Source organism: Rhinatrema bivittatum, chromosome 8 (assembly GCF_901001135.1).
Source record: "Rhinatrema bivittatum chromosome 8, aRhiBiv1.1, whole genome shotgun sequence".
NCBI lineage: Eukaryota > Metazoa > Chordata > Amphibia > Gymnophiona > Rhinatrematidae > Rhinatrema > Rhinatrema bivittatum.
In genome coordinates, this window is record NC_042622.1 from 162,852,316 (window position 1) to 162,877,061 (window position 24,746).

The window sequence follows — 24,746 nt, forward strand, 5'->3', positions numbered from 1 at the left end:
TTCTTATATTTAAATGTCTCAGATAATTTTCGACTGCTTCCAGCCTTCGTGATGTGATGGAATTTTCATGAGCAAGTCCCGCAGTGGACTCTTGTAAATTTTTAACATCAGTTTTAATTACTTCCAAAGATTGTGTCTGCTGTCGCAGCTCTAGACCATTCTCTTCTCTTTTATTACTGAGTCCATTTTCCTTTCCAAACTGCCCACCCGGAGCGTTTGTTCCCGTAGCAGTTTCGACATACCTGCCATAATCTCCCAAAGGGAGTCCATTGTAACCACCTCGGGTTTGGGCAAATCTTCAAACTACAAATTTGATGATCCATGGTCTCCTCTGTCTGCTCTTTCCTCCTCTGCGAGTACTACCGGGCCACCAAAAGCACCTTCCCTCCCAGGGTCTTGAGACACAGAGGTTTCCACAGCAGTGAACACTTCCGGGTTGACCTCGAGGATCCCAGCCGATCCAAGGCATCCGGCAACGGTGATACCGCCCCCCGCCTCTGCACCCCCAGAGGTTCCCGGTGAAGAAGCTATTGGAGGTGGTCTGGGGTCCGGCGATGAGAGTGTTACATCCCCGGGCAGCAGTAAATCTCCTCTACTTACTCAGTCAATAGGGCTTAACCCCGGCATTGTTTGTGTCGGCACGGTATACTGGGAGATCAATCTCTGCTCAGGTATAGGGACAGGCTCAGCTAGGTCAACCCGTACCTTCCCTTTTCGCTTATGCGGCATTTTGAAAAAAAAGAAGAACAACCAGTCTAGAAAACCAGTTATTGTAGTAATTCCAGCGAGAGCAGTGCCAGCACAACCGTTCACGCCGCCATCTTGAAAAACACTCCATCTGGAACCCAATATTTTTTATCAGTATACTTTACAGCACGATCACTTAATGGCTCAATTTAAAATATTTTCCTTGAATGTAAAAGGCTTAAAGAGCCATAGGAAGCAGAAATTATTATGTGCAGACCTAGTAGATCAGAAGGTTTCCATAGCTTTTGTTCAAGAGACACACTTGAAGAGGCATGAGTATCTTATGACTTCCCCTGCATATCCGCACTGAATTTTTGCTGCAGACTCTAACAGACATAAATATGAGGGTGTAGGCATTCTATTTTCCTCGCAGTTTATATGTCAATTCAAGAAGTGCTATGGCGACCCCATAGGTCAGTTCATCCTCGTCCAGATTGAAGTAGGGGGTGAATCTATTATCTTGTTTAATGTGTATGCACCCAATTTAGAACAAGGCCCATTCTTTGTGAATTTGGCTACTATCCTGGATAAATGGGTAGATGGTAAATTGCTTATTGGAGGTGATTGTAACATGACAGTATTCCCAAACTTAGATAATTCCTTTGGAAGAGGCCAAACCCCAAGAACCCATAAACTTAAACTCAAGCAGTTAATGAATATTTGGAATATGGTAGATATATGGAGGAACTGTCACCCCAAACATAAGAATTATACCTTCTTCTCTAAACCGAACAACCTTTACTCCCGGATAAATCATCTATGGGTGGACAGGTCATTGTCAAATCAGGTGATTGAGATGGACATTGGTGTCATAACCTAGTCCGATCTTGCCCCTGTTTGGCTAGATATATTACTAACTTGGGCACAGGATGATGTTTCTGGAGGCTCAATGATTCTTTATTGTCCAATTAATCATTTTGCATCAAATAAAAGTCACAATCCAAGAATATCTTCAAATTAACAATGTAAATGGCATGTCTCCTATAGTTATATGTGAGTATCTGAAGGCTGTCCTGCGGGAACGCTTGCTTTCACAGGCCTCCTATAAGAAAATAGAAAAATGCAAATTGAGATCTTTTTTAATCTCTAAAATCTCTGCCCTTGAACAGTCTTACAAGGTTTACCTTTCGAAATCTACCTATCAACAGATTCTAGCACATAAGGAGGAATTACGTGCTCTGGATGCGGATCTTATCGGGCATGAACTGAATTTGACTAAACAGTCTTATTTTAAATGGGAAGACAAGGCTGGGAAATTACTTGCCCGAAGGTTAAAATCTAGGGCGTGCCAGAATCAAATTGTAAAACTAAAAGATTCAGCAGGTCAGTTACTAACTACAATCTCAGAAATTAGGCAAAGATTTTCTCAATTCTGTTTATTTATTTATTTTATTTAAAACATTTTGTATACCGTCATTCATAAAAATACATTATAACGGTTAACAGAAAGGTCACATAGAACACGAGGTATACATTAAAAATTATAAATACAATAAAATTCTTATATTAAAAAGGAAGGGAGGCAGTTTTTTAAAAAAACAGAATAGGCATAAAGACAAGCTTTAGATCTTAATATGGTATTATTATTAGTCTTGTCCTAGGTAGGCTGAGTAAGCTTGTTCGAAAAGCCAGGTCTTCAAAGCTTTTTTTAAACTTTTTAAGCTCATTTTCGAGTCTTAGTTCGGCTGGCAAGGTGTTCCAGAGCGTGGGTCCTGCAATGGAGATAATTCTTTCATGTACTAATGTAAGATGGGCAGTATTTACGGATGGAATCTGGAGTAGTCCTTTATTCGCAGATCTGAAAGTTCTGTGAGGGGTATGTAATCGAATAGTAAAATTCAGCCAGTCTTTTTTCTGGCCGTAAATTGCTTTATGGAGCAAACAGCAAGTTTTATAATATATTCTTTGTGTGATTGGGAGCCAGTGCAAATTTATCAGAATGGGCCTAATATGGTCAAGTTTTCTGCAGTTTGTCAGAACTCTGGCCGCGGAGTTCTGAAGTACTTGTAGTGAACGTAAGGTGGTTCATGGGAGACCCAAAAGTAAGGAATTGCAATAATCCAAGGAGGAAAAAATTAAGGCCTGTAGTACAGAGCAAAAGTCATTCATCTCAAGTAGTGGTTTTAATCTTCTAAGAACCGAGATTTATACAGCAGAGACCCTAACATATATGAGTCTGAGATTGAGGACTACCTACAGGGTGTAGACTTGCCCAGACTGACTGCAGAGCAACAGCTTTTGTTAAATGGCGAGATACAAACTGTGGAAGTTTTATAGGTAATCAGTGATTTAAAAGTTAACAAATCCCCAGGCCTAGACGGCTTCTCTCCTAAGTTCTATAAAACTTGTGTACCCTTTATAGTTGTCCCCTTTACAAAGATGTTCAATGCTCTTCGGAATGGGACTTCCTTTTTGGAGGTTCCTATTTAGCAAGGATTACTATGGTTGTAAAGCCAGAAAGAGATCCATCACTTTGCGGTTCGTACAGACCGATTTCCCTCTTAAACATAAATCTTAAAATAATGGCCAAAGTTCTTACAAATAGACTGAACGAGTGTTGCAACCGTCGCGGCCCGATGGCTTCACTCCGCCTACTTTTCTTTTTCTGCAACTCCTCCTGCTCCCTGTGGACGTCTGGCTGCCGCGGCGTCTGCCCGCCATTCTCTCCGGCATCCCTGGACCGGCTTGGGCGCTGCCTCCCGCCATGCTCCTCGGTACCTTAGGGCGCGCGCACTGCGCGGCCCTCATTCTTATTTCCTCTATGGCGCGAACCTCAGGGGCATCCTCCTGTGATGACGTCAAGATGCCCGGATATTTAAGCCTGTTGTTTATTGCTAGCCATTGAGTTAGCAAGGGGAATTCCTACGGATGGGATTCACTCTCTGTACCCAGCTACTCTGCCTCCAACTTCTATTTGGACTCTTTGCTGTTAATGAGGTACCCACTCCTCGGGGGCCTCTCTGCTTCTTTCAGGTCACTATCAGGAACCGATTCTCGCTCCTCGAGGGCCCATGTTCCCTGACTTGCTGCCTGTGTCCATCTCCTCTTCTACTTGGAAGAATTCGCTACAGACACCATCTGTGAGTACAACTACCATCTACTCCTCAGAGCTGTTTCCCTGGAACCAGGTACTCGCCCCTCAAAGGCCTGCCTCCGTTCCAGCACCAGTGCCATCTTCCATGGAGAACTGCTGCGTGAGTACTTGCCAACGAGTCTCTATGCCCAGGGATCTGGTACTCGCTCCTCGAGGGCCAGCTCTCCCTATCTCGGGGCTTCTCCATACTGGGGACTCTGTGAATATCTCAGTGTACTCATTTTCTCAGTTCTTCTTCCTACAGCACTGCTACCGGAGAAGCCGCTGTTCCAGCGCCCTGGGGAATACTAGCCCAGCCAGGCCCCATCTTCTACTCATTACCGCCACCTCTGGTGGCTTCATAAACTGTCTAATAAAAGATATAATCTGCGTTTGTGTGTCCAGAGCTGAGTCTGACCTGTGGCCCCTCACTGGACTTTCCCCGTGGGCGTGGTCAGCTGCCACAGTGTCCAAGGGTCCACCCAAACCCTACAAAACATAACAACAAGATAATAAGTGGTCTTATTCATATGGACCAAGCAGGTTTTATACCTTAGCACATGGCTGCCAATAATGTTCAGAAGATCATCGATATATTATGGTATGCCTCTAGAGAACGTCAATACAGAGTTGCCTTTAAATTAACTATAAGAACTATATTAGAATCCCAACATTCATGAATTTCTTATGTATTTCATAGACGACCTTCATAACGCCCTGCAGTATTATTGGGCATTACTGCTCCATTATTAAACTGCTAAAGGGCCATTTTTAATCATTGGTCGTGTATATCCAACACTCAAAAATATTTTTTTCTTTTTTAAATTATATTAAAACTCGGTGTTATATCATAACGCACAGTGGGGCGGATTTTAAAAGCCCTGCGCACGTAAATCCTTCCGGATTTACGCGCACAGGGCCCTTGCGCGCCGGCGCACCTATTTTGCTTAGGCCGCCGGCGCGCGTAAAGTCCCGGGACGCACGTAAGTCCCGGGGCTTTCGAAAAGGGGCAGGAGGGGGCGTGCCGCGGTGTTTCAGCAGGCGTAACTTTGCCGACAAAGGTGGGGGGGGGGGTTTTAGATAGGGCCGGGGGGGTGGGTTAGGGAGGGGAAGGTGGGGGGAGGACGAAGGAAAGTTCCCTCCGAGGCCGCTCTGAAATCGGAGCAGCCTTGGAGGGAACAGGCAGCGCCGCTGGGCTCGGCGCGCACAGGTTGCACAAATGTGCACCCCCTTGCGCACACCGACCCCGGATTTTATAAGATACGCGCGGCTATAAAATCCAGCGTACTTTTGTTCGCGCCTAGTGTGCGAACAAAAGTACACGATCGTGTATTTTTTAAAGATCTACCCCAGTAATTTTAAAGCATTTGCTATTCGCCAATGTTAGGTACTTCCCTTAAATGGCGGAGCTCAGTTCAGCTCTATTCAGTATGAGTTTGAGTATTCCTCTTGAGGAGAAATCAGAACTCGGTCCAACGTGATCACGTTTCGCGTCCCAGCTGCCTCAGGGACCTCTCTGATATCAGGTTTGTATTCTGGTACTCCGGGTTTCAATGGATTGTTTTTCGATTTTATTTCATATTTATTCTACAACAACAAGAACATTATCACAACCACTTTTATGGAGTTTCTATTTTTTGATACTCACTTTCCAGAGATAGACTTACTCGTCCGCGGGCGTTATCATTACATCCCCGCGATATTGGAGATACCTCCTACTACACCATCTATCTAGTCTCACTTTTATACGCATGCCCGTGATTTGGTCTGGAGGCGGTAGAAACGGTACATAATTGAAAAATCCAGCGCTGTTCATGTTGGCGAAGCTGCTTCACCCTGCCCCTCCGCGCCAGTGTTTTGGAATGTATTCTAGGATGGTCCATGTCAGGTCCGTGAAACTGTGTTGATGTTCCAAAAAATGAGCCACTAGTGGTGCCTCCATTTTTCCCTCCAATTCCTCTCTCAACTAAAGTACTGAGGTTATAGCAGAAACCTATTTATTCTTTCATTTGGAAGCGTAGGCCTCCTAGGGTGGCTAAAATAATACTATTTCTGCAAAAGCTTAGTGCTGGTTTGGGGGCCTGTAACCTAGTCTGTTATTATGTGTTGGCCCAATTAAGAGCAGTGGTTGATTTGTATAGACAAGGGGAACAGAAACAGTGGGCAATCATAGAGCAGAATTTGGTGGGGGAGATGCCGGTATCAAGGGTGTTCTGGCAACCTAAAAGGACATGGTGTCCTATTAGGGTGATGCCTTACAGCTCCCTTAATACTTTGTGAATTTGGTCACATTGGAGAGGGCCACTAATTGGTTAAAGAAATTATTTTTACAGTGCCTCTGTACGTCATAACTTTGATTTTACTTCAGGTTTAAATATCTCTCATTTCAAGAGTTGAGTTGATAGACGTATTTTATTTATGAAATTGTAACCGAACTTTATTGGCACCTGTTAGAATGTACGATATCCTACATTTACTTACCTTAGTCTATGTGCCTATTTGTAAACCATTGCGATGGTATATAACTTAGCGACGGTATAGAAAAGTTTTTAAATAAATAAAATAAATAAATGCGAGGGCAACCGTATGTTGTCAAGGGAGGTGTTAAGGCTAAAATACACCTTAGATGATAGAAATTTTCTTAGGCATGCACAATTGAGACATTTTTTACATTCTTTGGTAGTCAGGACCTTTTAAAGGGAAGAACCCTCTTCGAGGGTTATTGTTATATGGCCGATAAACTAAAAGGCAAAATCTCCAAAATATATAGCTTATTAAATAAAGAATTAGAGAAGAAACCAGCTCACATAGTGGCTTGGGAAAGGACTGTGGTCCCTATTACTGTGGAAGATTGGGATTTGATTTTTCTTCGCTCAGCAAAGAGTTCTATCTCGGTGGGTATCTTGGAAAATTGTTATAAATTATTGTTTTGATGGTATTTGACTCCAGAGAAATGACACCGAATGTATCCTAATGTTGGTGATAGATGCTGGAGATTATGGGGAGAGGCAGGATCTTTCTATCACATTTGGTTGAGTTGCCCAATTATAACAAAATTTTGGCAAAAAGTTTATGCTTTTGTGGTGAAATTAACAGTATAACAGTTGACACCTTGTGCGAAAAATGTTTTACTTAACTTTCCCATCTCTGCGGGTAACTTTATGGATCATTAGTACATCAAATATTCCTCGCGGCAAGGGGTGAGATTGCTTTAAAGTGGAGGATATCAGAGGCTCCATCCTTATTTGATGTCTATTGACAACTTGACAAGAGTTCAGTTTCTAATTTTGAGAAGATATGGGCCCCATATGTTAGGTGGAAGGCTGTAGCCTACTAGGTTTTCTGTTTTATGATACCTATGAGAGGAAGGGCATAATTTATGTGCTAATCTTCTTCATATTGACACTTTCAGTCAGGTTCTACGATGTGATTTTCTTGTTTCCTTTTGTTTATATTTACATGGTATGTTGTGCTTTGTTTACCCAGCTTGTGATATTAGCGTAAAGGGATGGGAAGGACTCATGGGTGGGGTGGGATGGGGAGGAGGAATGGGAGAATTTATTTAGAAAAAGGCTTAAGACTTGGTTATTTAAACAAGCCTTTCCCTAAGTTCACTGATTCACCATAGCTATCATTACTGAACATTCAGCACACTGCAAATAATTGTTCTTCTTGTCTTTGAGTTACTTTATGCTTTGTCGTCTTCTCCCCCCAGTTCCATCACCCCTGTTTTATTGTAACTTCTGCTTCTCATCGCTATGTTAATGTTTAAGGTTACTGTACCCCGCTTCCCTGTAAACCGACATGATATGATTGTATCATGAATGCCGGTATAAAAAAGCACCAAATAAATAAAGGGCTTTGGAGGATCATGTTATCTATGCTGGTGGTATGTTATTTATGTTAAACTTAGAACTGTTAAACCCCTGCTGTTACAGATCCACATTCTTTTCTCCTTCACTAACTAGCCCCATTACTATATGTAACAACAGTTTGTATGTAATAATCTTTGCTGTGCCTGTGTGTGTGTGTGTATATATATATATATATATATATATATATATATAATAATCTGTATAAGTAATAACAATTTTATATAATTAACTAACACTGATATCTCAAAACCACAGCCCATATGCATAAGTTGCTGCGATGATGTTTATCTAACCTTGTCTCGCGATTCTGTAAACTGTTCTGATGGTGAAACTGAATGACGGTATACAAAACACATGAAATAAATAAATAAATAAATGTTGATTTCTTGCAATAAAAATGTTAATGCAAAAAAGAAGAAGTGGCTGAATAGGCCACATTTGCCATTTAGAAGGATAACATTTGAGCTATCGGTGTAAATGGCTTTTGAATATGGACCTCCCTATTTTTTATAATATAAAATAAATGATGGCAATGTTTGCCAGTCTGCTTCAGAATTTCCTCATTTTTACTGCCACAGGAAACTGGGCTGCACCTTAGACCTTGTGCTCTGCTCCAGTCTTATGGGGAAAGGGCAGCACTAACAGTGGATTAAGGATTAAATTTACAGTGCTAACATTAATTTTTAGGGCAAATAAGGAAGGGAACCCAGATTATCTAAACCAATTATTAAAACCGTATAAATCAAATCGGTTGTTAAGGTCCCAGGATGAGATGGTGTTGGATTTGCCATCTCTGACAAGGATTCGTTATGTAGAAACCAATAATCTCGCCAGCTGAGAGGAATCGCAGATATACAAATGTCTTGAAAGCAGTTATAGCTTACTCTGATTCTTTGACTTAGGCGCAAAAACTGCTGGGAAAATGTTTTTTGATGCTTGCTGCAGATTTTAGGTTTTGTGTTATGTTTATTTCATGTTTTATATTGTAGGTTTTTATGTTCACCGCGTATATGTGTCCATATTCAAAAGCCATTTATACTGATAACTCAAAGGTTATCCTTCTAAATGGCAAATGTGGCCTATTCAGCCGCTTCTCCTTTTTTGCATTACAATTTTTATTGAAAGAAATCAACATAAATAACATACCTCCAGCATAGATAACATGGTCCTCCAAAGGACCACATCCCTTTACGCTAATATCACAAGCTGGGTAAACAAAGCACAACATACCATGTAAATATAAACAAAAGGAAACAAGAAAATCGACTTGTAATTTGCGCTTTATAAGTTTTTAAAATAAATAAATAGTGCCTAGGGGTCGCAAAACCTTAACTCCATCACTGGGTGCCACAGCATCTCCCTCTAAGCTGTATCAACCTGGGGGCCTAGATTTCAGATGAGTCTGATAAGAAATGAGAAGAGATTCCTCTCCCCCCCCCCCCACCCACTTTCTAATGTCGGAAACAGGCACATACCTACATTGAAGAGGGGCAACGTTCAAGCCCCATTTTTACACAAGTAAATATGTATTTACCACATAAAGCCTTTTGAATATTGCTCCCTTAATTCTATATTTACTAGAAATCAACACATGAATCTTTCAGCAATTACATTTTAGTATAACACATACTGCGAGTGTAAAAATGAAAGTGCAGAAGATCTCTTGGAGGGGTTAAGGGAGGAACTGAGGATCTCTTGGAGATCATGAGGGACTTTTGACGGGCTGAGGGTCTCTTGGGAAGCTGAGAGGAGGGGCTGAGGGTCTCTTAGGGAAGCTGAAGGATTATTGAAAGGCTAATGATCTCTTGGGGAGGCTGAGGGACTCTAGAAAAGGCTGAGGATCTCTTGGGGAAGCTGAGGGACTTTTGAAGGGCTGAGGGACTTTTGAAGGGCTGAGGGAATTTTGGGGCGGCTGAGGGGCTCTTGAAAAGGCTGAGGGACTCTTGGGGAGGCTGAGGATCTCTTGGAGAATCTAAGGGACTCTTGAAGAGCTGAGAGGCTGATGGACTCTTGAAGAGCTGAAGGTCTCTTGGGGAAGCCAAGGGACTCTTGAAAAGGCTGAGCATCTCTTGGGGAAGCTGAGGGACTCTTGAAGGGCTGAGGGTCTCCTGGAGAAGCTGAGGAACTCTTGAAAAGGCTGAGGGACTTTTGGGGATTCTAAGGAACTCTTGAAGAACTGAAGGTCTCTTGTAGAGGCTGAATTTCTCTTGTAGAGGCTGAATATCTCTTGTAGAGGCTGAATATCTCTTGTAGAGGCTGAGTATCTCTTGTGGAGGCTGAGTATCTCTTAGGGAAGACGAGGGTGTCTTGGGGATGCTGAGGGTCTCTTGAGAATCTGAGGGAATCTTGAAGGACTGAAGGTCTGTTGGGGAAGCTGAGGGACTCTTGGAGAGGTTGAAGGTCTCTTGGAGGGGCTGAGGGACTCTTGGAGGTGCTGGGGACGATGAGAGTCTCTTCGAGGGACTGAGCTTCTTTTGGTGAGACTGAGAGTCTCATGAATCGACTGAGGGTTTCTTGGAGAAGCTGAGGATCTCTTTCTTGTTTCAGGTATGACCCATACAGCAAAACATTCTCCAAGGAATCCTATGATCACGAGGCTATGATGCACACACGGAGAGCTGCCATCCTCACAGCAGCAAGAGCCCAGACTTGGGGTCTCATCTTGGGGACCCTGGGGCGGCAAGGCTCACCCAAAATTCTGCAGGTAAGCCTCAGCACTTCAACTCTGAGGGGGCCCATTGCAGAATACGAGCGTGCCTATGTTTTATCTTTTCCTTTTGGTTTCTGTCACAACTTTACAGGAAGTGAAACACCAGTCCCCAATGGCAGTGTCTGCATTTTGATAGCATGTTGGAGGAAAGTAGAAGCTCTTGCCATACCAATGGCATCCTTATGGCATTGTTTAATAAAGATAGTTTTGTTCATTACATAATTATTACCCTTTAGTCTGTGTCATAAGAGAGTGCTGGCATCAAAGGTAAGGTCTGAGCCACAAGCTGAGTAAGCTCCCTTACTGGCCTTTGGGCTAAGATTGAGAGTCACGATATCAAAGGTGCCTAATATCCTGCCCCCCCCCCCCAACCTCACTGGAGGTCTGAAACTGTTTGGGCACTGGACAGAAGGGGAGGATTAAATCTCACATTTAACAAAAATAAAAATTCTAGGGAGACATCTTAGTGGCCAGTGGTGGCCCTCTGAAGCCTCTCTGCCCAGGGAGGGGAGACCTTTATTCTTTCTGCCTTCAGAGGACTGACAGACCTTTCTTTCATGCTTGGTTCTTGGCTACTGCAGAAGTGTGTAAGGTGCTGTCACAGTACTTCTGGGTGTGAGTAGTCAGCCTGATAGTGCCCTTCCCAGCTTTCCACTCACATTTGTGTACCTGCGCATGCACACAGTTCACATGCATCATTGCTCCACAGCACCTCCTGTTGGCACATACAGAGACTACAGTAGTGAAAATGTTTTCTCTAGTTTGACCTTGAGCAGCTCCAGGATTAACAAAGAATAGAGGAGAGCTGAGACTCAACTAATTAAGGAAATGCACTGTCTAGGAAACTTATCCGAGGCCATTTCTGAAATTAAAAAAATAGCCAATTATTCTTCTAATGCCACAGACGACGTTTCTGTAATAAAATAACAGATATTTTTGTAATGTGTTTTTCACATCCTGCTGCAGGAATGCTTGCCCTGAGGGTCAGTTCTTCCCCGGCCATTCATTAGACCTGCCAGACGTTCTCTATAAAATTAATCACTGCCGAGGTCGCCTACTCATCTCCACTGCGCAAAGACACAACACAGGGAGAAAACCTTCCAAGAAAATGATTCAGTTTTTAATTCCATTAGCCCTTCTCTAGAGTGACTTTTTAATGATGTGGCTTACGCTCATTGATCAAGAGCTGCTTGGCCTGCTCTCTTACGTGAGAGATGAGACAGGAGGACACTTAATGTTTATTCAGCAGACAACACAAGAAAATCAGCTCATGGACGATAGGGATTCCTCTCCCATCCTCTCTTTAAACACAGCTCATGGGGGACAGGGACTCCTCTCCCATCCTCTAGTTAAACGCTGCTCACGAGGGACAGGGACTCCTCTCCCATCCTCTAGTTAAACGCTGCTCACGAGGGACAGGGATTCCTCTCCCATCCTCTAGTTAAACGCTGCTCACGAGAGACAGGGACTCCTCTCCCAGCCTCTAGTTAAACGCTGCTCACGAGGGACAGGGACTCCTCTCCCAGCCTCTTGCTAAATTACAGATCAATTACCCTCTCCTCAATGTTGGGAAAATTAATGGAGACTCTCCTGAATGCAGCAGACTGGAGGATCCAAGGCAGCATTGTTTTAACAGTGGGACATAATGTCAGCCACATCTGATCGATTTATTTTTTGTGGTTGACTAGAGAAATCCATCAGAATAAATTTAGATCAGGGTTTGTGATTGGATGGTGGTGTCCTTGGATTTTTGCAAAACCTTGATAATGTAAGACAGGATTGTAAAATGGTTGAGTGCTAGTCGACGGAGTGTAGTGGTAAATGGAATTCACTCTGAGGAAAGGGAGTGATTAGTGTGCTCCTCAGGGATCCGTCATAGGGCCTGTTCTGTTTGTGAGAGATGGAATGGAGACTCTGGAAGTAAAGTTTACTTTTTAGTAGCTGGCACTAATATCTACAACAGAGTAACCACTCCTGAAATCATGGACAGAAGGAGAAGTGATCTAAGAAAGCTGAGGAGTAGTTGAGTACTTGGTACTTAAGAATCAATGTAAAAGATGTAGATTCATGTATTTGGCCAAGGATAATAAGCAAGGGCACAGAGAGATCTGTCTTGAGGCTGTATCTGGCTGGGAGTGGTAATATGAGGCACAGAGAGGTCGGTGGTGGGGATGTATCTGGCTGGGAGTGATAATATGAGGTACAGAGAGGTCGGTGGTGGGGATGTATCTGTCTGGGAGTGGTAATACAAGGCACAGAGAGGTCTGTGGTGAGGCTTCTTCTGGCTGGGAGCTGTAATACGAGGCACAGAGAGGTCTGTAGTGAGGATGTCTGGCTGGGAGTGGTAATTCGAGGCCCAGAGAGGCAGTGGTCTGGGCAGAGTAATAGAAATGTAGAGTATGATCATGGATAAACACCATTAGATCCATCTTTTCTGCCCAGTTTACATGCTGGTGCAGTACTGTTGATCCCAGATGATCTCTGACTTTCCCCTCACTTCTTTGCCACTAGGGCAGGGCTTCCCAAACCTGTCCTGGGAACCCCACAGTCAGTCAGCTTTTCAGAATATCCACATTTCCAACGTGTAGACAGATGGACTCAGGACCAGTGGGTTATGCTCCCCTGCCAGCAAATGGAGACGGAGCAAGGTGACATCACAGTATATATAACCCTGCAGTGACCCCAGCCTTCCAGTATTCTCCGTCTCCAGCAGATAGTGGATATGCATCTCCCTATGGGGATTGCTTTGAGCTTTTTGAAAGGAGAAATTGAAATTCTAAATTCAGGAAACGAAAGCCCCGCTCTCCTGCGGTGATACCTTAAGATCTCTCCCTGGTTGAGAATGCCTGAGTTGATTTCTGTGGTCCCTCAGAGGTATACCTTGGTCCGGTAGCCGATTCCCAGCACGGACTTAGCTGCTAGTTCAGCTGAATGGCAGCGAGTGTAGGAGGTCGAACGCGGCGGTGATGGCAGATGCCCTCTCCCCTCGCAGCCAGAGACTGTCTCTGTACTCAGCCAGTAAGCATTTAGCTCAGGTAAGATTTAAAAAAAAAAAAAAAGGAGATCGTTTTACCTGAATTGGAGATAGAGGGGTTTCAGGACTTCCTCCGGTCTCTGTTCTCAGTGCACCATGCAGGTGTTTGTTCCCGCTTCCGTAGGGGTTGGGGAACTGGGCAACCTGGCGGGTTGAGCAGCTCCCGGTGGACTAGGCTCCACACTTAGGCTTTTTCTCGCAAGCTACGTGGTAAGCCGCAGCGGCAGTTTTTACGCACTCTTGTGCGTGTTCTTCTGTCCTGTATAGGCCATCAGTGTGTGCAGTGTGTTGGCTATGCACACGTGTTGTGCGCTCGCTTTTTGGGCTCGCTTTTTACGTGCACAAACTTTTTTGTGTGCTTAACTTGGCGCACAGGTTGTGCGTGCGCCTTGCCGCACTTTCTTCTAGGCGTTTATTTTTCTTGGGCGCATTTCATTTTTGAGTGAGAGCCATTCCGACACACGTTTACCACAGCGATGGGACCGGTAAACAAGAAGCCTAAGCGTCTTCCTATTTGAGTTGCCTGTCATACTAGGGCTTCTCAGCCTGACCTGGCTTCTAACCTGTGTCAGCGCTGCTCAGATACTCAGGGAGAGTTGTCTTTCTCAGATTTTTCTAAGCCTGGCTCTTCCCATTCTGATGATGGGTTAATCACAGCCTTGACTGGGGGATGCCAGATCTTGGTTCTCCCTTGACTGGCTCCTCCACTGACGAGGACAGTTCTGTGGGACCAGCTCCAGTTCCTTCTGGGCTTGGTCTGGATCCGGCTGCTTTTTCTTGAGTGGAATATTTTCAAAGCTTACAAGCCTTTCTTCAGGCACAGTCCTCTGTTTCCCCCATTTCTGTCCAGGCCCTCAGCCAGTGGCTCCTCCTTCTTCCAGTCCTATGATTAAGTGCCGGGGCTCGCTCTGGTTCCCTGGAAGATGGGGAAATTCATCCAGGCCTGGAACCATATCAAACCATATTGTGGTTCTTTCATAGAGATAAACTGCCAGCCCTGATTTCCCAGACCTTGAAACAGCTGGGTGTTCCTGGTTTGAATGCTATGTCAGAGCCAAGGAAGAATCCCATTTTGGTTTCCTTACGTAAGGCCTCTTGGTTTTTTCTGGTGATGGATGCCATCCAGGAATTGATTGATCTGGAATGGGATGCTCCAGAGGCAAATTTTAAAGGGGGTTGGACATTGGAAGGCCTGTACCACCGGGATTTGGCAGTGAGAGAGCGTTTGCATTTTCCCGAAGTGGATTCTCTGGTATGTGCCATGTCTAAGCAGGCGACTATCCATGTAGAGGGATGAGCAGCCTTGAAGGATGCACATGATAGAAGGATTGAGGCTATTCTTAAGCAAGCCTTTGAGGCAGTGGTGATGAATTTACAGATTGCCTCCTGTTACGCCCTAGTGGCGAGATCTTGTCTGCTCTTTCAGGAAGTTGATGAGTCTGGAGGGAATTCCAGAGTGGTTATGGAGCCTGCTGCTGTCTTTTTAGCAGACGCAGGCTGTGATTTGGTCCAGAACTTGGCCAGAGGAGTGGCTTTGGTGATAGCGGCCAGGCATCAACTCTGGTTGCGAAATTGATCAGCTGACACAACTTCCAAAGCCAATCTTACCAATATGTCCTTTAAAGGCTCACTCTTGTTTGGAAGCGAGTTGGAGAAACTGGCCAGTAAGTGGAGCGAGTCTCTGGTGCCTTGGTTGCCGGAGGATAAGAAACAGTTACAGCACCCCTTTGGTATGAGGGGTCGGTTCCAGGCATTTTTGTCCCTTCAGAGGGACGACCTTTCAGCGGACTCGGCCTTTCAGTAGGTCTCAGTCCTTTCGTCCCCAGCAGCCCAAGAGAGGAGTGGGCTCAGTTGGCAGACCTTCCCGAGCTTCCCAATGAAGGTTTGCCGACTCACCTTCCAGAACAGGAAATAGGGGACTTCTCTCTTTCTTTTATCGGAGATGGGTTGAGATCACATCAGACCAGTAAGTCCTGGAGGTGATACACGAAGGGTATGCACTGAAATTTCGCAGTATTCCTCAGGACATGTTCATGGTGTCCCCTTGCCACTCCCTGCAGAAGAAGCAGGCAGTGGAGTTCACGCTTCAAAGGCTCCTCAGACTGAGGGCTGTGGTTCCGGCACGTTCCAAGAAAGTATGGGGCGATATTCCATTTAATTTGTTGTGCCCAAGAAGGAGGGCTCCTTTCGTCCCATCTTTGATCTCAAGAGGGTCAACCGTCACTTGAAGGTGACTCATTTTCGAATGGAAACCTTACGCTGTGTAATAATGGCAGTGCAGTTGGGGGAATTTCTGATATCCTTGGATCTGTCAGAGGCTTACCTTCATATTCCCATCCGAGTGGAACACCAACACTTTCTACACTTTGTGTGTTGGGGTGCCATTATCAGTTTCGGGTGCTGCCTTTTGGTCTAGCCACTGCTTCCAGAACATTATGGTGGTGGTAGCAGCAGCCTTGTGAAAAGAAGGAATCCTGGTGCACCCGTATTTGGACGATTGGCTGATTGGATAAGGTCAGGGATGCGGAAGAGTTTTGCCTTTTGCGCTCCTTGGATGTTAAGTATCTTGTCATGCAGTATCTGGAGGTCTCTGAGCCTTTTTGAAAGACGGATTGCCTGTTTGTTCTCCATGACGGGAGTAACCAGGGAGCTCTGGTTTCGCGGGCTAGCATAGCTCTTTGGATTAAGGAGGTGGTCACTCCGCGTATGTGGATTCTGGAAAGCCGTTGCCTACTCAGGTTAGGGCTCATTCCACTAATGCTCAGGCAATGTCATGGACAGAGGTTAGTCTGTTGTCTCCTGTCAATATCTGCCGAGCTACAACATGGTCCTCCTTACACACTTTTTCCAGGTTTTATCATCTGGATGTGCAGGCCCGGGAGGATGCAGCCTTTGCATGTGCAGTGTTGATTAGACCACGGGAAAACCTCCCACCCTGTTGGGGAGTAGCTTTGGTACAACCCACTAGTCTTGAGTCCATCTGTCTACCTGCTTAGTAATGGAGAAGTTACTTACCTGATAATTTCGTTTTCCTTAGTGTAGACAGATGGACTCAGCTTCCCGCCCTCAGCTGCCACATGAGTGTGTCAATAGTCCTTTTGTGGGGCTTGTTGCTGCTGACTGTATACTGTCTGTGTCTCCCCCTCTCCAGCCCCCACTTGTTGATGACAGATATTGCAGTGGGAAGTGCAGGGCAAACAGGCATTCCCCATTCCCCTGCCAGTTCTAGAAGTTGTGTCATCAGGGAGAACTGCTCATCACCAGCATAAATGACTGAAACACTTCAGGTTCTGCTGCTTTTATCGCAGTAACATGTCTTCACAGGTGGTGTGCGTCGTCTTAGGTGGCGTGCGTCGTCTTAGGTGGCGTGTGCCTTAACAGATGCCATATGCCTTCACAGTTGGCATGCATCTTCACAGATGGCATACGTCCTTAGAGGTGATGTGTATCTTCACGGGTGGCATACATCTTTAGAGGTGACGTGTCTTCATAGGCAGCATACGTATTTAGAGGTGACTTGCGTCTTCATGGGTGATGTGAATCTTCAGGGGTGGCGTGCGTCTTCACAACTGGCGTGCGTCGTCTCAGGTGGCATACATCTTTAGAGGTGATGTGCATCTTCATGAGTGGTGTGCGTCTTTTGAGGTGGCATGCATCTTCACAGGCAGCATGCATACATTGGTTGCATGGTAAGATGTACGTCAAAAAGGTTGAATTGGCCCAGGTTTGGTGAAACACTACTGCTCATAAGTTAGAAACCTGGGCTAATTCAGCCTTGTTTTAATGTAAGACAGGCTCAGGAATGAAAGCATATGGGACCCAGGCGAAAACCAGTTTCTCTTGTAATCTGATTTTCTTAATCCACAAATACAAAATAAATAAAAGTAGCAGCTATGTTGGTATGGGAGAGGAGGAAATTAACAAGTTTTTTGCAGCAATGTATTTGTCTGTATATCGTATTTTATTGGAAAATCAGTGGGAATTTTTATCCTCCTGCTTTGACTGCTGTCCAAAGAGTTTAATGTCCCAAGTGGAGTTGGGTGGCACGGTGCAAACCCCAAAAGACTACGAAGGATCTGTCCTCAGCTCACAGCTCAGATCCTGAGTTCTAGTCTTAGCCAAAAATAGATTCAGATTCAGACAACTTTATTGGCATGACAGTTTTTACATGTTGCCAAAAAGAACAATAACAAGGACAATTCCCGGGTTCTGATGCTGGTCTGTATTGTCCCTGGTCAATTCAAATTTCTGGTCTGGTGACAGGATACAACAAAAGGCCAATAGGTGCTAAATGCCTTTATTACCTCTTCTGTTGCGCTACTTGGTGTACACAGCGTTATACAGAGGCACATAAAAGATAGTCCTCTCTCATATTGCTTACAATCAAATCAAGACAAACATACAGGGCAAAAGAGACTTGGGGAATTTCATTTATTAAGAAAATGGTTAAAGTCAATAAGGCTGTAATCTGGATAATCAGGGGTTAAGATTTAAAAGCAGCTGTATAAAGATGAGTTTTCAGATGGGATTTGAATAATGCAGAAAGGGAGCAAGGTGCTTAGGATGTCTATTCCAAGCACACGGCATGCAGCCAGGAGGAGAGCACGGAGTTGGGAGTGGGTGGTAGAGAAGAAGGGCACAGATAGGAGAAACTTGTCTGAGGAGGGGCATGCACGAAGTGGGCTGTAGAATGAGATGAGAGAGGAGAGGTAGTGAGGGGCTGCAGAGTGAAGGTTCTTGTAGATGACTAAGATGCAGGAGTGGATAGGAAATCAATGCAATGACTTCAGAAGAGGGGTTATGTAAGCATAGCAACTTTGGCGAAAGATGAGTCGCACAACTGAATTTAGGACAGATCATAGTAGAGAGAGATGGCTCGCTGGGAGACCTGTGAGGAGCAGGTTGTAATATCTAAGTCGGAGGAAATGAGAGAATGGATAAGGGTTCTGGTATTGTGTTCAGAAAGGAAGGGACAGATTTTGGTGATGTTATAAAGAAAGAAATGGCATATTTTAGTAGTGTTTTGGCCATGTATGTATATATATATATAGAGAGAGAGAGAGAGAGAAATAGAGGAGTCAAAGATGACCCAAAGATTATCGGCTGCGGGGACTGAGAGGATGACAGTGTTATCCACAGACATGGAGAAGTGGGTTGGAGGGAAAGATAAGGAGTTCTGTCTTGGTCATGTTGAGTTTAAGAAAGCAATAGGACATCCAAGCAGCAAAGTCAGACAAGCAGGCTGAGATTTGGGATTGGATCTTATATAATAATATAGTATTGTCGGCAGAAAAAGATCAAATAGTCCATCGAGTCTTCCCAGCATGCTTCCCATGGCAGTAACTGCCGCTTCATGCAGGTTACCTCCATGCCTTATGTTAAGGAAAGTAATACTTACTATTCAAAACCAAGCAACTGTCAAACCCATAACATTACTGCCACATTTTTATGTGGTGAGCTGCCTTCCTTTTGGACTTGGCCATAGAATCTTTATCCCCAAGGTCAGCGTATCAGAAGACAGGGCCCAATGTGACTGTTTTCAGAATCCAATACCCTTTTTTCCCTGCCCTGCTGTCACAGCGGAATGTGATGTTTCATTTTGGGTAAGAGTATAGTGATATAAGAGTATAGTGATAGGAGTGTGTGTTGGGTAAGAGTATAGTGATAGGAGTATACTACTGTCCACTTGGCCAAAATGATGAGATGGGCAATGAAATGCGAAGAGAAATCTGGGAAGCTAACCAATTTGGCAGTGCAGTAATAATGGGAGATTTCAGGTACCCCAATATTGACTGGGTAAATATAACATCAGGACATGCTAGAGATGTGAAGTTCCTGGATGAAATAAACGACTGCTTCATGGAGCAATTGGTTCAGGAACCGACAAGAGAGGGAGCTATTTTAGATCTAGTTCTTAGTGGAATACAGAGTTTGGTGAGAGAGGTAATGGTAGTGGGCCTCTTGGCAATAGTGATCATAACATGATCAAATTTGAATTAATGACTGCAAGGGGGACAATAAGTGAATCTACAGCTCTAACACTAAATTTTCAAAAGGGAAACTGATAAAATGAGGAAAATAGAAAAAAACTGAAAAGTGCAGCTGCAAAGGTTAAATGTGTACAATAGGCATAGATATGGTTTAAAAATATCATCTTAGAAACGCAGTCTAGATGTATTCCACGCATTAAGAAAGGTGGAAGGAAGGCAAAACGATTACCGGCTTGGTTAAAAGGTGAGGTGAAAGAGGTTATGTTAGCCAAAAAAGCATCCTTCAAAAACTGGAAGAAGAATCAATCTGAAGAAAACAGGGTAAAGCTTAAGCATTGTCAAGTTAAGTGTAAAACATTGATAAGACAGGCTAAGAGAGAATTTGAAATGAGGTTGTCCTTAGAGGCAAAAACTATTAATAAAAACATTTTTAAATATATCCGAAGCAGGAAACCTGCGAGGGAGTCAGTTGGACCGTTAGATGAACGAGGAGTTAAAGGGCCTCTTAGGGAAGATAAGGCCATTGCAGAAAGACTAAATTAATTCTTTCTTTTGTGTTTACTAATGAGGATGTTGGGGAGATACCGGTTCCAGAGACAGTTTTCAAGGGTGATGGTACAGATGAACTAAACTAAATTATGGTGAACCTGGAAGATGTAGTAGGCCAGATTGACAAACGAAAGAGTAGCAAATCACCTGGACCGGATGGTATGCACCCCAGGGTTCTGAAAAGAATTCAGAAATGAAATTTTAGATCTATTAGTTAAAATTTATAACCTATCATTAAAATCATCCATTGTACCTGAAGACTGGCCAATGTAGCCCAAATATTTAAAAAGGGCTCCAGGAGAGATCTGGGAAACTGTAGACTGGTGAGCCTGACTTCAATGCTGGCACAAATAGTGGAAACTGTTATAAAGAATAAAATCACAGAACATTTAGATAGACATGATCTAATGGGACACAACCAGCAAGGGTACCCTAGGGAAGTCTTCCCTCACAAATCTGCTTCATTTTTTGAAGGGGTTAATAAACATGAGGATAAAGGTGAACCGGTAGATGAGATGTACTAAGTCCCTCATGAGAGGCTTTTTAAGGAAACTAAAATATCATGGGATAAGAGGTGGTGTCCTTTCATAGATTACAAACTGGTTAAAAGAGTAGGATTAAATGGTCAATTTTCTCAAAGGAAAAGGGTAAACAGTGGAGTGCCTCAGTGTACTTGGACTGGTGCTTTTCAATATATTTATAAATGATCTGGAAAGGAATATGACGAGTGAGGTAATAAATTTTGCAGACGATACAAAATTATTCAAATTAGTTAAATCACAAGTGGATTGTGATAAATTGCAGGAGGACCTTGCAAAACTGGAAGATTGGGCATCCAAATGGCAGATGAAATTTAATGTGGAGAAGTGCAAGGTCTTTCAAATAGGGAAAATTAACCCATGCTGTAGTTACACGATGTTAGGTTCCATATTAGGAGTTACCTCCCAGGAAAGAGATCTAGGCATCATAGTGGATAATACTTTGAAATCTTTGGCTCAGTGTGCTGCAGCAGTCAAAAAAGCAAACAGAATGTTGGGAATTATTAGGAAGGGAATGGTGAATAAAAAGGAAAATGTCATAATGCCTCTGTATCGCTCCATGGTGAGACCGCACCTTGAGTACTGTGTACAATTCTGGTTGCCGCATCTCAAAGAAATATAGTTGTATTGGAGAAGGTACAGAGAAAGGTGACCGAAATGATAAAGGGGATGGAATGGCTTCCCTATGAGGAAAGACTAAAGAGGTTAGAGCTGTTCAGCTTGGAGAATAGTCGGCTGAGGGGGGATATGATAGAGGTCTACAAAATCATGAAAGGTCTAAGGTGAATCGGTTATTTACTCTTTCAGATAATAGAAGGATTAGGGGGCACTCCATGAAGTTAGCAAGTAGCACATTTATAACTAATTGGAGAAAATTATTTTTCACTCAACGCACAAGTAAGTTCTGGAATTCATTGCCAGAGGATGTGGTTAGGGCAGTTAGTGTAGCTGGGTTTTAAAAAAGGTTTGGATAAGTTCTTAGACAAGAAGTCCATTAACTGCTATTAATCAAGTTGAGGGAATAGCCACTTCTATTACTGGCATGAGTAGCATGGGATCTACTTAGTGTTTGGGTACTTGCCAGGTTCTTGTAAACTGGATTGGCCACTATTGAACAGAATGCTGGGCTTGATGAACCCTTGGTCTGACCCAGTATGGCATGTCCTATGTTCGGGCAGCAATCCCCATGCATTATGGTTAAGGGTACTTAGTGCCGCTCTGTGCAGGTTACCCCCATGCACCTGATGACATTTCTAGTGTAGAGAGATAAATCTGGGAGTAGTCAGCATAAAGATGTTAGAGCACCAAGAGAATTTGTATGGAGTGAGGAGAGTCCAGGATAGAGCCCTGAGCCGCACCAATTGATAGTGGAATGGCAGTAGAGAAAGATCCACCACCAGAGGACACATGAAAAGTGTGATTGGATAGGTATAAGATCCAAGACAAGACAGAGTCCCAAAATCAAAGTGAGGCCAGAGAATCAAAGAGTAGATGATGATCAACAATATCAAAAGCAGCAATCAGGGAAGGAGGATAAGGATAGAGTAAAGACCTTTGGTTTTAACCTTAAACAGGTCATTGGAGATTTAGCAGAATGTATGTGGATCAAGAATGGCTTGAGATGAAAGAAAGTCAAGGCAGTGTCAAGGAGCAGCTTATTCAAGTAGTTTGGAAGCTAAAGGGAGGAAGGAGATGGGATGATAGTTGGCAGGACAGGCATGGTCCAGTGAAGGATTTTTGAGGAGTGATGTGATCACAGCACGTTTGAAGGCAACAGGAACAGTTACAATGAAAAGTGATAAACTGAGGATGCAACAGATGGAAGTAATGACTGCAGGGGAAATAGAGCTGAGGAGCTGGGTTGGGAATGGGGTCAGAGGAACATGCAGTCAGTTTGGAGGAGAGAAGATGGAAGTTTCGGACACAGTGATTTCAGAAAACAAAGAAAGGATGGCAGGGGCCAGAAGAAGAGGAAAGGATTGAACTGGGGGAGAGGGAGGTAGAGGTGACCTGGATGAAAACACAAGATTAATTCTGTGAAGCTTGTCAAGGAAGTAGTCAGCCATAGTTTGTGCAAAGAATAGAGAGGCAGTTTGAGGAGAGAACTGGGTGTGGCAAAGAGATGGCAAGGGTTGGATGCAAGAGAGTTTTCCAGATGGACATAGAAGTCTTGCTTGGCAAGTGCAATAGCAACTGGAAGGAAGTCAACATGAATTTGAAATGTATGAAGTTGGCATGGGCACCGGATTTTAGCCAGAGACATTCTGCAGAGCTGGCGTATGATGTAGAACGCAAATTCTAGGGTGAGGCAAGGCTGGGGTTGGTGCCCCTTTCAGGATTGGTAAGGGGAGGGTAATGAGTGTCTAAAACAGAGGAGAGTATGGCGCTATAAGAAGAAACTGCCTCATCAACTGCCTCGGAAAGTGTAGGAGAGGAGAGATGAGACAGTATTGGAGAGGCTAGAGGTCCCTGAAGATGTTGGTGGTGACTGGAAGAGGCAGTAGGGAAGGTGGTTTAGTGTGAAACTTAGCAGAAGTTGACATGAGATGGGAAGAACTGAGGCGGAGAAGATCGATGAGCAGCAGTTTGAAGAAAGGACTAAGTCAAGGCAAGGAGTGCGGTAGAGCAGAATTGGAGGTCAAATGAGGTTAAGGCAAGGAGTTTTGAGGCATAAGAATCGGAGGGTTCATCAGCATGGAGGTGTGAATGAAGAAGGAGAGCCAGGAATCAAAGGGGTGGTGTAATAAGCCCTGAGGTAAAACTCTGCACTGAAATTCAGCAGTTTTTTAATGCATATACAGTAAGCAAATGACCTGCTAATGCAGCGGGAGTTAAGGTGTGTGCTTAGTACAGGTTCATCACACATTTTACAGGATATGATGCGCCAAACATACAAGTGCTGGTGCCAGGACTCCTGCTTCTGCCCATAGACTGACACAAGCCCTGGAAATTTCCCCTCCATCTCAGACCAGGAACGAAATTTCCAGTGCTAAGAAAACTTGAGTTAAGCCAGCGCCCTTCTCTGCATTGGGGAGGAAGAGCTAATGCCTTCATTTGCATGGGATTTCCATACGAGGTTGCTAAGCAGGACCCACAGTTCTATATCCGCAATTTTTGTAAACAAAACTCCCTGCTGCATTGGGAGTAAAGTTTGCACACACAAAGGGGTACATTTTAAAAGTTGCTCGTGCTGAAAGGGCCGGGCGCAAGCAACTCTTATTTTAAAATTGGAAAAACATGCGCATGTGTGTGCAACAGAAAACACGAAAGAAGCAGCGGAATTGGGGCAGGTGGGGGCCAACATTTATGCGCTCAAACCCTGATTTTAAAACTGACGAACGCGGCGCACGCAGGGCCATTCTGCGCATGTTTATCAGGTGTAAGTCAGAATAAAACTCGTTACCGCCAAAAACTGACTGGGTGGAGGGGATCTGGGTAAACCGGGGGGAGGCAGGCTGAAGAACCAGAGGGGGTCTCGATGACCTAGAGATAGACGGGCAAACTGGTGGGCTGCGCAATCAAACAGGTTATTTCCTTCACGCGCATGTTTTAAAATGCGCTCACTTGCGCACGTGAAAGCTGACAAGTCCTAAGGAAAATGCACACGAATATAGTTTCCTCGAGTTTGAAATTAGGAGCGCACACTAGGCATATATTATGTGCACACACTTGTGGGTGCTCACGTGCTCGTTTTCACGTTACTGCCAACATGTGCACCCAGCAGCGGACAAAAGGGATGGGCTGCCTCAGCACATAAGAACATAAGAAAATGCCATACTGGGTCAGACCAAGGGTCCATCAAGCCCAGCATCCTGTTTCCAACAGTGGCCAATCCAGGCCATAAGAACCTGGCAAGTACCCAAAAACTAAGTCTATTCCATGTAACCATTGCTAATGGCAGTGGCTATTCTCTAAGTGAACTTAATAGCAGGTAATGGACTTCTCCTCCAAGAACTTATCCAATCCTTTTTTAAACACAGCTACACTAACTGCACTAACCACATCCTCTGGCAACAAATTCCAGAGTTTAATTGTGCGTTGAGTAAAAAAGAACTTTCTCCGATTAGTTTTAAATGTGCCCCATGCTAACTTCATGGAGTGCCCCTAGTCTTTCTACTATCCGAAAGAGTAAATAACCGATTCACATCTACCCGTTCTAGACCTCTCATGATTTTAAACACCTCTATCATATTCCCCCTCAGTCGTCTCTTCTCCAAGCTGAAAAGTCC

At 44.1% G+C, this 24,746-nt stretch overlaps 1 protein-coding gene across 3 annotated transcripts in view; it reads left to right on the top strand.

Annotated features, from left to right (window-relative positions):
• The window catches only part of DPH1 (diphthamide biosynthesis 1), a 191,269-nt gene that overhangs the window by 135,918 nt on the left and 30,605 nt on the right, over positions 1 to 24,746 (top strand). For all 3 annotated transcript variants that reach the window (XR_003858153.1, XR_003858152.1, XM_029612021.1), the window contains exon 8: positions 10,243 to 10,399. Coding sequence is in view for 1 of the 3 variants with exons in the window: in XM_029612021.1 (XP_029467881.1) it covers positions 10,243 to 10,399 (157 nt within the window). In the remaining 2 variants the exon portion in view is untranslated. The remainder of the gene's footprint in view (positions 1 to 10,242; positions 10,400 to 24,746) is intronic.